This window comes from Xiphophorus couchianus, chromosome 21 (genome assembly GCF_001444195.1).
Source record: "Xiphophorus couchianus chromosome 21, X_couchianus-1.0, whole genome shotgun sequence".
Taxonomy (NCBI): Eukaryota; Metazoa; Chordata; class Actinopteri; order Cyprinodontiformes; family Poeciliidae; genus Xiphophorus; species Xiphophorus couchianus.
In genome coordinates, this window is record NC_040248.1 from 2,341,042 (window position 1) to 2,360,048 (window position 19,007).

General features: G+C 39.0%; 2 protein-coding genes across 7 annotated transcripts; one reads left to right on the forward strand and one right to left on the reverse strand.

The window, feature by feature from the left end:
- Window positions 1–6,605: 6,605 nt before the first annotated feature.
- On the reverse strand, window positions 6,606–15,322 carry LOC114136638 (neutral cholesterol ester hydrolase 1-like). 2 transcript variants are annotated; one of them, XM_028004762.1, is made up of 5 exons: window positions 14,826–15,322; window positions 12,668–12,890; window positions 11,623–11,692; window positions 11,170–11,341; window positions 6,606–9,869 (listed from the first exon to the last, which is right to left on the reverse strand). In XM_028004762.1, the coding sequence occupies exons 1-5, from the start codon at window positions 14,958–14,960 to the stop codon at window positions 9,249–9,251; spliced, it is 1,221 nt and encodes a 406-aa protein (XP_027860563.1). In that variant the 5' UTR covers window positions 14,961–15,322; the 3' UTR covers window positions 6,606–9,248. The 2 variants fall into 2 exon arrangements, with proteins under 2 accessions (XP_027860563.1, XP_027860564.1); XM_028004763.1 differs by having other exon boundaries at window positions 14,778–14,885.
- A 1,328-nt stretch (window positions 15,323–16,650) lies between these two features.
- LOC114136636 (proline-rich extensin-like protein EPR1) lies at window positions 16,651–18,564 on the forward strand. 5 transcript variants are annotated; one of them, XM_028004759.1, is made up of 6 exons: window positions 16,651–16,783; window positions 16,858–16,904; window positions 16,975–17,751; window positions 17,812–17,871; window positions 17,932–18,438; window positions 18,507–18,564. In XM_028004759.1, the coding sequence occupies exons 1-5, from the start codon at window positions 16,767–16,769 to the stop codon at window positions 18,423–18,425; spliced, it is 1,395 nt and encodes a 464-aa protein (XP_027860560.1). In that variant the 5' UTR covers window positions 16,651–16,766; the 3' UTR covers window positions 18,426–18,438; window positions 18,507–18,564. The 5 variants fall into 5 exon arrangements, with proteins under 5 accessions (XP_027860560.1, XP_027860559.1, XP_027860561.1 ...); XM_028004758.1 differs by having other exon boundaries at window positions 16,652–16,783; window positions 17,812–18,438; XM_028004760.1 differs by lacking the exon at window positions 17,812–17,871 and having other exon boundaries at window positions 16,653–16,783.
- The last annotated feature ends 443 nt before the right edge of the window (window positions 18,565–19,007 follow it).

Sequence of the window (19,007 nt, forward strand, 5' to 3'; positions counted from 1 at the left end):
TATATAGTTTTTTTGTATAGTTGTTAAGACTGTCACCATGTTGTGAGAGATCATGACAGATAATCTGTGAAAATTTCAGTCTCCTCCATCTCCTCCCTGAGCTGCTGTTGCTGTCTGAAGAAACCACCTAAAACAACCAATCAGAACCAGGAGGAGGGTCTTAGAGCTGTCAATCAAGCTCATAAACGTGCTGCTAGATGTGCTAATAGGAGGTAGACAACTCATCATTACATTAAAACCATTTATCTGCCTCTGTCTAACTAGCCTTAGCATTCGGGACATGTATTGCTTTAATGGGAGGGTGAGCAGCACACAAATGGCCATGATGGACAGCACTAAGACCCTCCTTCAAGCTCTGATTGGTTGTTATATTTAACACTAGAAAACGGTAGAAGAGCTTGATTTGTTGCAGATTATCTGTCTTAAAGCAAACTGTCACCGCATTGTGAGCATGCCTGTCGCAATGAGGCGACAATTATCAATTATTGTCGCCTCATTGCAACAATTCAGGTATCAATTATACGATTAATTGATCGTATAGATCATAGCGTGCTCAATATATTTATCATTTTTCTTTTATTTCTTTCTACCAAAAAGTCTTCAGTCTGGTGTTTTGTTATCATTTAGCTCTTTTTCAGAGAAACTAAATAATTCATTTTACTTGTTGTTGCTGTTGTTTGTTTATTTTAGGTATTTAACATTTCTTCCAGTTCCAGTGTTAAAAGTCCATTAGAACTTGAAGTTTATTGATTCCTGATGTGTTTGCTGCATTATTATGCCGTGATAACTTGAAAATGGTTTCGAAACAACATTAATAACTTCTGGAACTATTTATCTACCAGCAAAATTTATTATTGTGACAAACCTAATGGTGACAGCTTCAACAAATATGTGATGTTTTTTGTTTTTTTTAATAATAATTAAATAAATAAAAGTTACATAACTTTATGGTCGTATTGCGAAAACCACGGATATGTCTCTCGCTTGGTGGGACATTTCTGCAGGTTTTCTGCAGGTTCACTCACAAGTCAGCGGTCAGCCATTATAAGAACGGTTTGTTTTGACTAACATTTCTAAACTGATTAATCAGAAGGGTATTAATAAAACGTTACAAGACAATTTTACTTAAATGTGACATAAAAAAGACAAACTACTTGGTTGAACAAAAAATATTTAAAATATTAAAGTTTATCTCTGTAACATTTTCAACTTTTTTATTTATCCAGGATTTCATCTTAAATTTGGGATTTTAAAATCCTGTAAATGTTTCATTGTTGGACTGAATCGGGATTTTTTTCACTTCCAGACTTTAAAGAAATAAAACCTTTCATTCTGAAATGAAGGTTTAATATATGAAAATGAATAGAAAAAAGCTATCAGCGCAAATTAAAGACGGAAACAAAAATAATGTACATGTGTATAAACCATTTCCACATTTTTAATTTCTTAAAGAAAAATAATCCTGAATGTACAATATTCATCATTCCTCCTGTAATCATAGTGGATGCACATTAAGGCATCCACCGGTTCGCCGGGGTTCCGTTCAGATCAGAACCAGGACGGTTCGGCTGGTTAGATCCTGTTTTTTAGATTATAAAACATTTGGTAGCTGAACCTCCACATTTGCTGGACTTCCTCATAAAGCCGCCGGTTCCATAAAGAGGCTTTAAGGTGTTTACTGCGAATCGTCCACATGCGTAGAATGACGTCACAGCGTCACATGACTTATTACGTGGGATCATCAAAGAAAAAAACAACAAAAAAAAACGATCACCAGAATATTGTGCGGGAGGGTTTGATGCCTATGACGTATGAACGGACGTCATACATCAGGTTGGGTATTTGCTCGTTCTTTTTCTCTGAACGTCACTTTGCACTTGTTTGTCGAAGAACCAGGATCACTCCTAGCGAAAAACTTGAAGATTCGATACATCTAGAGCTATTATGGCAAATAAGATTATTTATAAATCTGAAGAAACCCAGGCTGCCACCTTCAGTACCCTGAGGATGAAGATTAGGGGATTTTTCAACAGGTTCTCTAGGCATTCATCCAAGGTTACGCCAATGAAGACACCGGACAAGCAGGAAACGTCTTCCACGGAGAAGAGCTTTCCTGCTCTGAAGCCTTTCATTTCTCCAGACGTATCGGACATCATACATCTGGAAAACATTGAACTGGAAATCAGGCCAAGAGATTTTCAGATACAGGAATTGGAGTCAACAACATTTATACCAATGGTAACCTTCATTCCTGCAGAGATCCTGTCAACGGAGGCTCTGCAGGAAGAAGAATCAGAAGTGGAGGAAAGGTTTGATGAAACCACTGCAGTGGAGCCCTTCATTCCTCCAGATGAAGAATCTGATATCGAAGCTCTGGAAACCACTGTACCTGAGATCCAGTCCACCAGGGATTTACAGGTACAGGTGTTCAAAAGGAAGACAAAGTTTGGGGTGGGCTTTGTCCTTCCAGGGCAGGTATCAGATTTGGAGGTGGAGGAATTAGAGCTGGAGGAAGGGCTCTATATTGTGGCACATCCAGGGGCACAGGAGATTAAAGTGCATCCAGCATACAATAAATCCTCATCTCCACTGACTTCTACAAAGCATTCTTCTGATTCTTCTGAGGGACAAACTCTGTCAGACGGAAGGATGTCATCTTCCTCGGAGGAGAAATTGAAATACGCTTCACATTTACAAGGCCAAAAAGATTTGTTGTCTTTGTTGATTCACTTTTTGATTGCCCAGGCCATTCAAACTTCATCCTTTCACTGCTCTCTTCGGGTCTTTCATACAACTCATAATCGCCTCCTAGAGAAAGTTTGGGCTGAAGTTCAGGGGGAAGAAATCGACGACGACCCAATTACGATCTCAGTTCACAGCCAGAAGATATTTGAAGCTATTTGTAAAACTTTCAGGGGATCCAGCCTGGTTGTATGTAGTTTAATGATGTCAGACAACGCAGCATTGGACAAAATAGTTGTGACATCAGTTATAAAATATCTTAGAAGACCTCGAGAGAAATTATCCATAGTTGAGCGTTTTTTTAAATTCCTGGGTGAAGCATTCTGCTATCCCTTATTGTAACGCTTGGGTTGTATTTAAGGGAGGACAGGAAGAGAGCAGCCTCGTCAAGGCGATTAAAAACTCACAACCACTCTGGTACTGGGAATTTCACAGTGTTGTCCTTTAATAAACTCTCTTCACCAACCTTACAAAGCCCGGTAGAACGGCTGCTATATTATCAGACATGAAGATGAGCAGCGTCCAAACAACCGGTAACATTACTAAAGAAAGCTAACATGTCCGTCTAGCACGTTTCTCCCACGCTCTCTACAGAGAAGCCGTGGCGCATACTTGTTACGTCATTAGCAATGCTCAAGTATCTTAAAGAGACACTACACAATTACGTCTGTTACACTATATGTAAACTTAGTCCACCCCATCTGTAGAGAGTCCAGTCCGTAGTGATGTTACGTGATGTGCCGAGGCTTCGAGGCGTGTGTCGAGTAATGGAGGGGGCGTTTCCGTAAAGCGCGTATCGAGACTTGCTTCATTTAGGGGAGGAGCCGAAAACGATGACGTCCGAAGCCTCGCTGCCTGGCTGTACCACGTGACTGCTTCGGGAAGTGGCTCAGAGTTTGGCGCGGGGTTTGACAGCTTTAGAAACCCCACAGGCTCCATTCAAAATGTGGGTTGTTGTAGGCGAGTTGCGGTCAGTTGAGAGAGTGGATAGAGTTTTGATAGTTTGGATAGCAGAGTTTGGATAATGGTTATTTAGTTTGAGACAGTTAGTTTGGTGTTTGGAGAGTTTAGGAGAGAGATAGATAGATAATAGGAGATTTAGGAGCGCGAGGACAGGATAGGAGTAGGATGGAGCCGGCGAGAAAGAGGAGGATTTCTCCTATGTGGGAACATTTTGATTTGATAAGCCCTAACAAGGTAAGGTGAACTGAACATTTGCAGATGCATTAGGTTTGCTTATGAGGAACTGTATTTTTCACTGTTTTTTATTTACTGTAAAGGTGAGGTGTTTATTGTGCTCCAAGGAGTTGGGGTACAATAATAACACCTCATCCATGTAGTGTCAAAAAAGAGAAATCGTTTGAAACCAAAAACTGTGGAGAAATTGTTGTTTCTTAATAAAAATGCATGAAATCATCCAAGTTACACAAGCATTAGCCTATTCACGACCTCCTCCCTAGTTCCACAAGCACTTTCACTGTCCTCTGCCTGATTAAGCCCAGGCCATTTTTCTAGAGTCACAGAAAAACTTTATTACACAATATGCCATATCACATGACACTACTATATTTGGGAATAATTACACACAGAGGATACATTCAAACAATATTTTATTATACACATATGTGTATACATAATTTATGTAGACAAATGATTTCGTCCTACACCTTTTGTGACGTCCTTCCCAAGAGCCATAATAGACAAAAATTCAATGCATCACACGTGTTAAGATACAGCTGGCTGTGATTATACACCTGGCCAGTAGGTGGTTTCGTGTGCACATGAAGCCTCAAGAAATGAACCCTTTCTCGAACCAGTTGGCTCAAGTGGTTCAATGCCTCATGAGGCTTCATCTCACCATCACTACCAGTCAGCCAAGACGACTTGAAGAGACGACTCCCACTGAGGCTGAATCAGAAGAACGTGTTCCAGAGTCCGGCAGCAAACAGGAGGAAAACCAGGGAGCGACTGAAGAAGAAAAATGGGCGTGAGAATCCTTGTCAGGGATCTGATCAGGAGGACTATTGAAAGATCAGGACTGAGTTACCCTGAGCTAAAAAAAAACATTTCAGATGTACACACCCTTGAACTACCAATCAGTACTTTATATAGCAGATAGCATGTTCAGCCTTGTAGGAAGCTACAATCGGAAGCTAACTTCAGCTTTGTTCCAGATGCAACTCAAAAAAGGGCATTTGGAGCATCATGGGGTTAAGGGCTCAAGCCCTTCCACCTCCCTGTGCACATACCTGCTTCAGACATCTGACTTCTGATGGGCACCAATCCAACTTCATGGGATCCAGGTAAACAAACTCTGAGATGCCCTCCTCCTTGGGTGGGTCTGGTTAAGCTTTTTGACTGCAGGTGTGGTTGCATTCAGACGAAGACCTGCCTTTTAGCAGCCGGGTTCTAACCGGCAGGTCGCCTCACCTCACTGCCAACTTTCCGTCACTTGATCTGAAATCCCGTTTCCATCCGCCTGACAGCTTTCTGTTTCTCTGCAAGCCTCAACTTGAAGAACAAGTTGCAGAAGAGCGTCTTAGAAACCAATGAAAGGACAAAAAGTCCCTTTTCAACAAACCCCTGATCTGCACAGTGGTTTTATTAGCCTCCAATATTTCTGGCAATATAACTTACAAATGAAAAACACAACTGTGTTCATGAATTTCCAAATAAAAGTGTAAATAAAAGAAACATGAGTGATAAGTTAAGTCTGCGCAACCAGAATTGTAACTGTTGCTCAATAACACCCAGAGAGCGATCTGGCGCCATCTTCTGTTAACTGAAACCAGAATCTACTTTATTCAGAATGTTATGATTCAAAAATATCAGCAAACTAGGAATATGAATATTGCTGGTAGAAGAAAAAAAGGAGTAAAGTTCCCGAGAAAAAATCTTTAGAAATTTTCTGACTATGATTAATCTCAGAAGTCTTCCAGAAAAAAGATTTTAAAAAATCCAAAAATGTTCCTTATTCCTTATTATTGATAGAACATTTTGGGGATCAATCTCAAAATAAAATTTGGGGCATATTTTGGACTTTTCAAATCAGAAATTTCCAGGTTTTTTTATAGAAAATGTCTGAAATTAATCTCAAGATATCTGAGGTTTTTGGTAGAAATTCACTCCTATTTTTTCCTCCTTCAGTTCATTGTTCAAACTGGTTATCTCACGATATGAAGGAATTATTTACATAAAACCAGCTCCTATTTCTTACTGAGAAGTTGCTTGTGAGTTAGTTTAGTCTTATTTCAAGTGTACTACAAAATTTGCACTAGAAACCAGACAAAAATACTGGGTTAGACATTGCTTTTTTTGTTTTTGCAATGATTGGTCTTTGATTATCATCAAATACAATAAAAGTTGCAATATGTATAAAATGTGCTGTTCAAATAAACTTGATTGTCTGGAATCACTTCTTCCCTCAGAAAAGAAACTCCCATCTTGCTTATTCCTCAAAAACTGGAGAAGTAACGACCACAATCAGGTCATCGGTTCTGCTTCTGGCCGACAGCCAGAGCCGTGTCTGTCAGGCACTAGCCGACGTCATTTATTTTATTCGTTTTTAGGACAGCAGTGGAGGAGAAAGGAAACATGATAGCCCACCGGGGATCTGCTCTCTCATGGCGGTACAGAAGTCTACTAATAGATTTCACAGCCATCATCTTGGCGCTGCAGTGCAGCGATCTCCACGTTACGGAGTGAGAGGGACACACACAGTATTGCACAATGCTGAGTATACACAGCTGTGAACTCTGGCATACTTTTACTACAACACACAGACATAACTCACGCTGACTTCTAGTTACATGTGTCAGCAAACCTCTGCAGTCTCTTAGGGCATTGTTAAGGACTAGGTCGAAGTTCTTCAAACTGGAAGCAGCTTTATTCAAAATGTAAAGCTTTACTTTTACAAAGTGCATCATCTTCAATCTGCAGACCATTTTTAAACAGTGGAATAATAATTAAAAAGGAAAGCAATGTTCCTTTATTTCAGTATGAATTATTACATTTTGCTTTGGCAAAAAGTCAAATCATGATGTATTCTTTTAAAAAATGCTTTCTGGCTTATTGAACAAAATGAAAGGAATGTCATAATTTATTATGTAAACATTACTTTTTAGTCTTGGAGTTGTTGCCTGATTAAATTTAAAAATATGGTTTTAAGTGTAAGATATACTGAAAATACAGTTTCCAAAGCAACACAGACGAGAAAACAGTGACAAACATAAACAAATGTTTCATATAAAATCAGTAAAGAGTAAAAAAATCAAAAATAAATATAGCCTTATCTTAATCTAGGAGTAGAGTTTGAGTTCTTTCAAATGATGAACTTTTAAATGTTGCTAGGCTTTTAGCATTAATAGCTGTTAGCTTGAGTCACAATCAGCTTAATCAGTCATTATCTTGAGCAATTGTTTTCCAGCTGTTAATTTAAAAAATCTGACAGCTTGAGTAGATGCTAAGTAGCAGTTAGCCTAAGAAGTAGCTAGCCTAAACAGCACCAAGCTTAAGTAGCTCTGAGTAGACGTTAGCTTGAGCAGAATAGCTTAAGTAGATATTAGCTTGAATCACTGTAAGCTTAAGCAGCTAAAAATTTAACTAAGCATTAGCATTAATACTTTCAAGAGTGAGTAGTTATTAGCTTGGGTAGCTATTATTTTATCAACTGTTAGTTTGAGTTGCTATTAGCCTAAATTGCTGCTAGCTAAAATGGAAAGATTGTCCAACAAAGTCCAACTTTGGGGGGCTTTCAAGTTTATTTTTCCAACTCGGAAGTTGAAATTTCCAGCCACAAATGGATCACAGCATTAGCTTCACTACATTTTAGTTTGTTTAGCTGTTAGCTTACCTATCTATAACCCTGACTAGCAATTCAATTAGTTAGGTATTAGTTTGTGTAGCTTTTAATTAAAATAATATTTAGTTTGAGTAGTCATTAGCCCAATACGTTACTCCCATGAGTTGTCATTAGCTTTAGTAGTTGTTGGATTATTTAGCTGCAAGCTAAAATAAATGTTAACCTTTAGTTAACATAGCTGATCACTTCAGGGACTTTTACACTGCAAGAAGCGTTTACCTACATTCCCACAAGTGAACAGTTAGTTAGTAGTAGCTAGGTCATGTAGTTATTAGAGTTAGCTTGGTTACAAGTTAGCTAAAATAGCTAATTGGTATTAGCTATTTGTTTGAGTAGCCTTTGCTTGAATAAGTGTTTACTTGGTTTTACCATAACCATTTTGTTTCTGAACTTTCATTACTTTACCGTCTGGTACAAGTTTAACAGTAACGATGCGTAAAATCCGAACGTTTAAAGTAAAACGTTTTGTTTGAAGTGAACTCTGAACGGTACAAGGCAGCTTAGAAGATGCTTTGTACCATCTTCTAAGCTGGGAGGTGAGGTTATAACTCACCTCCCAATTGAGTTATAAATAAAAATAAATAACAAAAAAATCATGATAAACATGTTTTGTACTTCAATGTTTATGGATTTGAGGAGCCAAAAAGTGGCCATATTTACTGCATTAAATTATATAATTAATTTATGTGTTTGTCTCACATGTAACAAATTTAATTAATTGCAAAAAGTACTTTGAATAAGCTCAGGTGTTGCAAACAGCAGCTTTGTGGCCTGTACAGCACCTTGTTGTGTCCAACTAAAATGTCAATTAATCAAAAACACTAACCCTTTAAATAAAATACATAAATCATAAACATAAATGACCTAATTAACAAATATATCAAATAAAATGTGCCAAAGTACAAATTTATAAATTGTGCAGACTCTAAAGTAAAACACTGATCCATTATGCGTTTTGTCCAGTGGCTGACTTTCTTTTTTATTAAGTATGTGTGAATTCATTTTCTTTTAATCCAGTGTAAAATTAGCTTACATAAAAAAAGTGTTCTTTTTTTTTTTCTTTAGAAATTTCAAGAAATAAATAAGCCATAAATATATTTCCCCCTCTTCAGAATGTTCCCCCATAATAATATTTGCTTTTCATAAATATCTTTTTTTCTCTATTTTCAATAAAATATTCAGATCCAGTGAGTTTTTTTAAAGCATTTCTGAAGCAGTAAATCAGATCATCATGTCTGTTTACACTGCAAAAACACAAAATCTGACCAAGTATTTTTAGTCTCGTTTCTGTTAAATACATTAGTTCACTTAATAAGACAAAATTAAGCTAAAGATAACCTTCCAGCAAGATATAAATATTGTTGAAAAGGTTCTAATTTCACTTTATCTGCCAATGAAACAAGGACTTTTTCAAGGAATTATTGACTTAAACCAGCTCCTATTTCCTGATGAAAAGTTACTCTCAAGTTAGTGTTATCTTATTTAGTGTGCAATAAGAAATTTTCACTAGAAACTAGACCAAAAATACTGGATAATTGAGTTTTTTTGCAGTGTAAAGATGGTTACTGCTTGTTTTGTTTTTGGGTTTTCTTTACAACAATTTTTAAAAATTCAACTAAGAGCTCCCATATGTGTGGAGTCCTGCTCATAGGTTCTGGTCCAGCCAGCGAATGTAGTTCCTCATACTTCTCTGTCCAACACTCGACATCATTGGCAGGTTCGCAAACACCATGCAGCCATGGAAACCGTCCTCGTAGTGGTCACTCGTCACCTCAACGCCAGCGTCCCGCAGCCGCCTGCCGTACATCAGTCCGTCGTCCCGCAAAACGTCAAACTCGCACGTCATCACATATGCTCTGGGTGTTTTACCCAGAACCTCCTGCTCCGCCAGCAGCGGCGCCGCCCTCACGTCTATCAGCCCCGGCACCGCGCCCACCACGCCTGGCGATCCCTTCTCCTTAACGACCGGCTTGAAGTTCTTCTTGCGCTCGGCTGGCAGCAGAGCGGTCCAGTTCAGGTTGGAGCGGGTGGCGGCGCTGATGGCCCGCTCGTCCAGAGCGCTGTGGTTGTTCACCAGTAGGACGGGCTCCAGGGAGGAGTCGGCGCCCAGGTACTGCAGCCAGAAGCGGGCCATGTAAGGCCTGTAGAGGATGGGCACGGCCTGGTTCTGCTGGTACGACGGCGTGTGGAAGTCGAGAGCCTGCAGCACTGGGTAGATCAGCGCCTGGGCTTTGAATTTCACCTGCAGAGAGTTATCCAGGCTGAGCTGCAGGGACAAAATTAAATGTACAAGTTTAGAGGAAGATTCCTGACCCAAACTGAAACGGGCCGGTCGCGGTAACAAATGTCACCCAGAAGTTATTGCGATTGTTGTTTGGAGACAATTTCCAAGTAATATGATGGGAATGGTACAATAATAATAATAATAATAATGCAACAACACATTCTCAAAGATCAATGAACTTTAAATTATAACGAACATTTAACACTGGAACAGGAGGACATTTTAAACAATCAAAATAAATAAACAAAACAGAAATTGCTAAATGAATAATGGAGTCTCTAAAGAAAATTGTCCATCAATAAAAGGGCTAGTTGAGACCAAATCACCAAACTGAGGACATTTGTCCTCACATGGGACAAATCATAGCACTTCCACTTTAGTTTTGCTTGCTGCTAAATTGGTCAAGTTTGTTCACAGGCAAGCAAGTGAGTTTTAAATGTTAAAATTTAAACATGAGTTTCAGTTATAGATCTTCAAGCCATACTAATACTGATGTTTGACTACACGTGCTAATTAACATAGTTAGCAACAAGCTTTGTTTTAAAGTTTTCAACTTGACAGAAGAAACTAAAAAGGTTTATTTACCAAATATTTTTGGTTTAATTTCTAGAGAAAATATCTTAGTACACTTGAAATAAAACTAATTTATAGATAACATTTCCGTAAAATATAGGAACTGTTTTTACGTAAATAATTCCTTAACATCAATGAAAAAGTACAAGTTCCTTTGGCAAATTATTTTATTCGTGACATAGGAAAAATATTTTTTTTAACTCGACAGTTAAGTCACATTCCACGGCACTGCGCTGTTACCTAGCAACCCAAGCCCCGTTACCTAGCAACCTAAGCTGAGTCCCACTTGAAACAAAACAAAACTAACTCACAAGTAACTTTTCAGCAAAACACAGGAGCTCGTTTTAAGTAAATAATTCCTTAATTTTGAGAGCTAAATTCACATATCACATGGTAAAAATGTCATGTTATCAGTGAATTTATCTGCTAATGGAACAAGAATTTTAAAATCGATATTAAGGAATCATTGACTTAAAACAAGCTCCTATTTCTTGCTGAAACATTACTTGTAAGTTAGTTTTGTATTATTTCAAGTGTACTAAGAAATTTTCACAAGAAACTAGACAAAAATATTTGTCTAGACATTGTTTATTTGCAGCGTTAGTGGAAAGACGGGGTGTAGGACCTTCAGTTATTTCAATTATGAATTAATAAAGAGATAAATTAAAACATGGATGTGCCTCTTTGCAATATTTGTGGGTTTTTTTACCTCCTGCGCCACAGCAGCAGCCAGGTTTCCTCCAGCGCTGTCTCCAGACACGCAGAGCCGCTCCGGATCGATGCCGTACTGCTGCAAGAGTTCAGCGGACAGGAAGACCCGCGACGCTGCCACGGCGTCGTGGTACTGATCCGGAAACACGGCCTCGGGAGCAAGGCGGTAACTATGACAGGAAAAACACAACATGGCAGCATTTAAAGTCTAAATGATCAAACTTTTCTTGCTCATATTCCAGTTTCTGGGCAGAAATCATCTCACTGGTCTCATCAGTTCAACCGTGTCCATGACAACTGAACGAACCCTCTGTTTGTCGGACAGGACACAAACCTACCGTGAAGTTTACATAAAAAACTTCCTGTTTCATGAAAGCCACAGCAGCACTGCCGTTAGCAAGAAAAAGAAAATAAATTGGGTGGGTTTGCTGATTTAACTCCCGACACTCACTCCACAGACATTATGACAGCGTCCAGATCCTCCGCCATTTTCCGACAGAGGAGGTCATAGGAGCGCATCTCTGCAAAACAAAGACGGTAAAATTCATAAATAAGGAACATTGTGGTGTAAATGACAGATGTACTAAGTGCTTTCTATAATAATTTCACATTTCCTGGCATGTAAAGGAACAGCTGATGAATAAAAACAGAAAAATGAGGTAATTTATCAACACTGAGGGAATATTTCATGGAAAATAAGAGTATAAACATCTCTACTTTGTTCCAGAAGAATCATGGAAAAACTACAGCATGTTGTTTCCTACAATGACTATGACTGATCCAATAGCAATAAATCAATTGATCACATAATAAATTAAAACAAGCTCAATAATTTCCATTTGCATAATTGATCATTTTTCTCTTTTCTCTCTTTCTACCAAAACCTGGATGATAAAACTCTTCAGTTTGAAGTTTTGGTCTCAACTGGATCCTTTTTTTAAGGACTATTCACTTTATTTATCTGTTGTTTTGTTTATTTATTTTGGATATTTCAAATGTCTTCCATCCCTTGTAAAATATTCATTAAACTTTAACGTTTATTGATCTATGAGAATGAGTTCTTGCATTATTATCACCATTATTACTTGAATATGATCTCAAAACAACAATACTATCATTTATCGCAATAACTTCTGGGACCATTTATCGTCCAACAGAATTTGTTGTCATAAAGATGAGCACTCTTTAATTTATTTTAAACAAAATAAAAAATAAAACTCTTTTTTGCCTCAGAATTAAGAAAATAATGTGAGGAAACATGAATTTACATATTGGTCAGCAAGATAACAGAAGGTTGACATCTGGAAATGTCATGCATCCTTTATTCTTTTATAGAATCAGATATATTTTTAGACTAATCTAAGATGTTTAGGTCTAAACTTTTAATAAACCATGAAATCTTGAGATGTTTTGTTTTTAAGTCTTATATAAACTGCAGGTATTCCTAATTTAGAGTGAAAATATAACAAAAACATTAAATCTGGGATTGAACCTACTGCCACTAGCGAGCGCCCAGCCTCCTCCGTGGAAATAGATGACTCCTCTTCTCAGCCTGCTTTCTCCGTTTGGCTGAAACACGCGGGTGGGGACGCCTCCCAGGGTGGAGTCGGTCACGTTGACGGTGGGACTGGAGCGAGCCTCGATCACCTCCACCCAGGACACCACCCGGTTCAGCAGGTGAACACGGTGGCACACGCCCAGGGTGTGGGCCGCGTCGCTCTGAAATGCACAAACAACCCGTGTTCACCACAGATCAATGCTAGAGAGTCTGGATTCAATTATATATACTGAAAGTTGAGTGGAAGGAAAAACGGTGGCACAAATAACACCCATTTAAAAGTGAGGAGCTTCAAACTCCGGACTGCAGACAATAGACTAAACCCCATAAACAGCGTTTTTGTTGCTTTTTAAAGCGTATTCTTAAGTATGGCATTAGATAAAGTTGATGGGAAAATTTCTAAATTTCTTTAAAAAAAAATTTCAGCTTTTCCAAAAAAGAGTTGATGCCCAAATCGGGGTATTTGCTGAAGAAGTTCTGACGTAGCCAATTCCACTAGTTAGTCTGTGCCTTACCAGAGGCACAAAACTTGTAAAAATGTCTTCATTTTTAATTATTCTTTTATTTTTACAGCCAAAATCTGACAAAATTATGCTTTCAATAGCCTGGTGGATTCACTTCAAACCAGAAAATGGTAAAAAACAACAACAACAAAAAAAAACGCCTAATTTGTTTGGGTTTTTTTTTTTTGCGACATTTTAAAAATTGGTTAGAAATATAGCTCCAGATAATCCAAAATAATCACCCTGTTAGAAACAAATCAACAAGTTTCACTTTTTGTATTAAATCACTAAAATAAACAAATTTATAACGTAATTAAAACTAAATAAACTTTCAGCGACATTTTAATTTATAGAAACACAATGGATGTGAAACCTGCGTGAAAACGTTCAACCCTCTGTTCAGTAACAGGGTGAAATCACTGAGCAGGCTGCCAAACCTGTCCTCTGAACACAGGAAAACCTTGTTGCTCTTTGCTTACAAAGATCTAGACGCAGCATCGTCTGCTGAAGGCCATTAGATTACCGTCTGTGGAGGCAGGTTACCATCAGTAATGCGGTCAAAGGAGTTTTTCACATTATTGCAGCATTGTGTGCTTTCTGTTTGGACCTCCTGGCAATTTTCCCCAATAATACAATAAATCGACAAACATAAAAATGAATAATTATCTGATGCATTAACAACGATTTGAATTGGAGGTTCTTATTTATCATTTTTATTAGGATGCATCACTCAGTTCCTCTTTGACCAGCAGTTTAAACAGTGTGAAATTTGGCTTTTTTGATTATCATAAAATGCATTTAAAGTAAATATTTGCATCTCTGTCAGTTTGTAAAATGCATAATCAGCCAGTCATTTCATGCACTTTCTTTCCAGCTCAGTAAAAAACGGATTCAGATTAGAGACAGAATTGAAAATTAAGATGATCACAATGTTTCTGTTGGACTCAAGAATCCACAAGCCCACATGTGTTGCATTTAATAAATAGATTTCCACATGGTTCAGTGTTTAAAACACTAAAAGCATTTTTGCAAGATCTAAAAAATTTCAATTCAATCATCTTAATTAAAAATGTACATTTTTCACACGAGAAACTACAAATACCTTAATTCTCTAACAACAACACCAGTTGTAACTGTAAAATTAACGGAAATGAAACGTACAGGTGTTTAAGTTTGGTAACCTTAGTGTTAAAATACACGAGTCACTTTTCCACACCGGAAAAAACACCAACCAAAGTAGTATTGAAACACATAAACGGGCCAGAAAAACCAGAAATCCCCATAAGCTTTAATAAGGAAAATTTGTGCACAAATATGAAACAACCCCCCCCAATTTATGTACTATTTTAGCTGAGGTTTTTTTGTTGCTCTTATTTTGTATTTTCCGATGCGATTCTATTTTAATCTCTCCAAAACATGATTTAGACAGCTCAACTTAGTAAAAATCGCATTAGTGATTTATTATTTAAACCCACAAGCAGGTGTTTACTTGACCTGCGCGGCTTTAACCTGTAAAACTTGATCCCGGCTGCGGCGGATCGCTACCTGTCCGCCGGTGCTCCGCCGCATTCAGCGCATCTCTCCGCCACTCACCGCCCGCATGAAGCTCCGGAACAGCGCGTCCAGCAGCATCAGCTTCCACGGCTCGCTCACGCCGCTCGGTAGCGGCAGGTACACGTAGTAGGCGGCCGCCGCCAGCAGCACGGCCCCGGCCAAACGGAGCCTCATCGCGCAGAAGACGAAGGAGGAGTGAACCTGCCCGGGAGAATCATACGGCACTGCCCGCTGTCAGGTCGCCAACTGTCGGGGAGGAGGGAGCGGAGCGGGTGGGAGATTCGTCAGGGATCGACGAAACCCGGAGGAATGACCCCGGTTTTAAAATAAAAGCACAAAGTGGCACCGAGAGCGAGATTTTTCACGGAGAGAACGTCTCTAAGTTTTATTTTGAAATGCTCATGTCGGAAGTCATGTAAGCCTTGCGTAAGGATTTTTGCTCATGGGAGTTGTAGTTCTTCGTGGAAAACGGCCGTTAGTTTAGTCTGTGACTAAGCTAGCTACGAAAACGAACCACCAAGCTAAGCCACAATTCAATCCGATTGGAATGTTTTTAATCATTTAAACAGTCCTGCGTTTGTGACTGATTTAAGCAACCAGAAATTAAAATGTCTGTACCAACAAAAAGTCTCAGAATAATATACATGGCACCGTAAAGACAAAAATGTGAATTTCTGCTTGTATGTAATTAAAAACCAGTTGTAACAACCTGGGTTGTTCTCCTAATTCATTTGTTTATTATTGACTTTTGCTCAATTAAATTTCTTATGTATACATTGCAAATGGTATTTTTATTCTAGTTGATCATGTTTTTTTATGTCTCCTTATTTCTTTTGTTCCTCCTATAACTGATGAAGATATATAGATATTATTTCTAATTTATAAAAGTATTGTTTATGTCATTTAATTAGCTCTACATCCATAAGGAAATGAAAAATATGGTGTTTTATAAGATAATTTATCTTATACGGTGCCAGAAATGTCGAAATTAATAGTAAATAATAAAGACTTTGTGGTATTCAGTTACATTTAGTAATGTAATCAGATTAGTTGTGTTACCACCCCACGCCACTAGAGGCAGTAGCAGGCCCGAAAAGACGCGACTAAGGAGCAGATTTAGAAGTACACCGAAAGCTACAGAATTTGTTAAAAACTGTGAGCTGCGCTGAAGTAAATAAAAGAGAGAAGTTCAAATACATGCTGAGAGTGAAACTCCTTCCTAAAGATGAAGATATATCACAGATTTCAAAAGAAAATAAAAACGGGAGGCCGCGGATAATATAGGAAATAGAGCCCCCTTCACTTCCGGAGTGCAATGGTCCCATTTCCAAATAAGGTATGAGACTGACAGTTGTCCGTCCCCGCCCCTTTCTGTTCGCTGCAGCGAGGTCCTTCTCCTCAATACTGACCCCTGGTGGACACTACAAGTAGTGCCCAACCGTTTCGAACAACCTTTTCTTATCCTCACACATTGTTGGCTGTTGATCAAATAAGCTTTGATTGAAACCAGAAATCAGTAATCCCGTGTATTACCAATTTCTGAAGCTATAGATGTGTATTAAATCTTTATATATATATATATATATATATATATATATATATATATATATATATATATATATATATATAAGCCATTAAAATCTGTGATTCTGTCCATTGACCCCACAGATGGTGATCTTGATTTAAATCTGTGTAGTCTCTCATTTATATTTCACAATAAATGTATTATGTATGTTAAAGTGACTCTCTAGTGTTCTGGAGAAAAAAATAGACACATTTCCTGAACCTTTTTTCCACCAAAAAAGTCCCTGTATGGTTTCCCCATGCAGGAAACACAAGGCTTGTAAGATAATTGGCCACACCAGCCTTCAACTACTGACACCTGTTTCCATTTACCAAAACAGAATTGGAGGGAGAGGTATAAAAATTAAGCAGCAGCAGTACACAAGTTACTGCTTCCTGTCAACTTAGGTTGACATTATGGCTTTTCTGTTCAGGTATGTCAAACTGTAGAGTAAGTTGAATGTTTTTGTTCCTCATTAAACAGTTTTTTATTATTATTCATTCCTAGGCTGGTGGTGGTCTCCTTACTGGCATTGGAGACATGTAAAGTAAAAGGTAAGGTTGACTTGTGTAACTTTCAGTATATATTAAAACAAAGATTTAACTTGAATCTGCTTTTTAACAGCTTCATATGTTCCTTCAATGCCTGTGTCTGGCATTCTAACTTCGGGTCCAAACAAACCACACAAATTGCCAGATGTGCAACGCTATGCCCCATGGTTTCCAAGGAGTTTCCATGGTTTCTTTGCCCCTCAGCAGGAACCAGGCAGTAGTAAACCTCAGTTACCTACTGAGTCGAAGTTCCCAATAGGAGGTCCAGTCCCTCTGTTTAACCCACCACAGTTTCCTAGAAAGCCTCTTTGTCCAGCAGGTTCTTGCAGGTTGCCAATATTCCCTGTTGAGCCAAAGTACCCAATAGGCCATCCAGGCCTGCTATTCAACCCATTATTGCTTCCTATAGCCCCAGTGTACCCAACAGGACTTCCAAACCCTCCCTTTAACCCACCAATTCTTCCTGTTGAGTCCAAGTACCCAATTGGCAGTCCAGTCCCTCCATCCAACCCACCAGTACTTCCTGTTGAGCCCAAGTACCCATTAGGAGGTACAGTCCCTTCAGTCAAGCCACCACAGTTTCCTAGAAAGCCTCTTTGTTCAAGTGGAAGACAATCAGGTTCTTGCTGGCCACCAGCTTTCCCCATTGAACCAAAGTACCCAATAGGAGGTCCAGTCCTTCCGTCCCACCCACCAGCGCTTCCTGTTGAACCAAAGTACCCAATAAGAGGTCCAGTTCTTCCGAACCACCCACCAGAGCATCCTGTTGAACCAAAGTACCCAATAAGAGGTCCAGTTCTTCCGAACCACCCACCAGAGCTTCCTGTTGAACCAAAGTACCCAATAAGAGGTCCAGTTCTTCCGAACCACCCACCAGAGCATCCTGTTGAACCAAAGTACCCAATAGGAGGTCCAGTCCTTCCGTCCCACCCACCAGCGCTTCCTGTTGAACCAAAGTACCCAATAGGAGGTCTAGTTCTTCCGAACCACCCACCAGCACGTCCTATTGGACCCAAGTACCCAATAGGAGCTCCAGTCCCTCCATCCAACCCACTAATGCTTCCTATTGTGCCAGAGTACTCAATAGGCCATCCAGGCCTGCTGTTCAATCCATTACTGCTTCCTATAGCCCCAGAATACCCAATAGGATTTCCAATCCCTTCCTTCAACCCACCAGTGCTTCCCGTTGAACCCAAGTACCCATTTGGAGGGCCAGTCCCTCTGTTTAACCCACCAGTACTTCCTGGTGAACCAATGTATCCAATAGGAGGTCCAGTACCTCAGGTCCAACCACCACAGCTTCCTAGTAAGCCTCCTTGTTCAGTGGCAAGTCCCTTTAGTGTTTGTAGGCCACAAACATTCCCTGTTAAGCCCAAGCACCCTCTAGAGGTTCCAGTCAGCCATGGCCTAATGCCTCTTTTCCAAACTTTGGAGTCTGGCAAGGTTCCTACAGAGCGCTTGAATCATGGATATCCAGGATGCTATAGCAAATGGCCGTTTCTGCAATCAAAGCCCTGCTACTAGAGAGCTTCAGAAGGTTAGTAATTTTATGAAGAGAAACTTTGACTTTCTACAGTCTTAACTTATCTATATTTTTCCTTCTAGGTCCAGAAGCAATGAGACTAAATCATTCACCTCTTGCAATAAAGAACTCATTACAACATTTGTGTATGTTTTTTCATAAAGTGGCTCTAATCTTTTCTTTTTTTTTACTTTAATTTAATAAAAGGAAACCTGCCTGCAAAACTCTAAACTCATTTTTAACTAAGCTTTACTGTGCTGAACTGGTTTTAACAACTTGGCTGGAACTTTGCATGTTCCAGGTGTTTCTACAATGTTAAGGGTAAAATGGAGACTACACAACGTCAACTTAATAAGACTATGGAGTTGGTTGTAAACTTGAGTTTGAAACTGGCTATACTTGCAAGTTCATGCAATGCAGTCCAAACACTTTGATTTTACCCAAGGAGTGAAATGTACCGAAGTATGTTGTCTGTGGCCCAAGAACCTGAGGTGCCCAAACAGCCTCATATTCTAGCTACCCAACATGGCAGCCCAGTATATCAAAACAAGATCAAAGAATCCCCAGCAGACTGGCTACTGAGG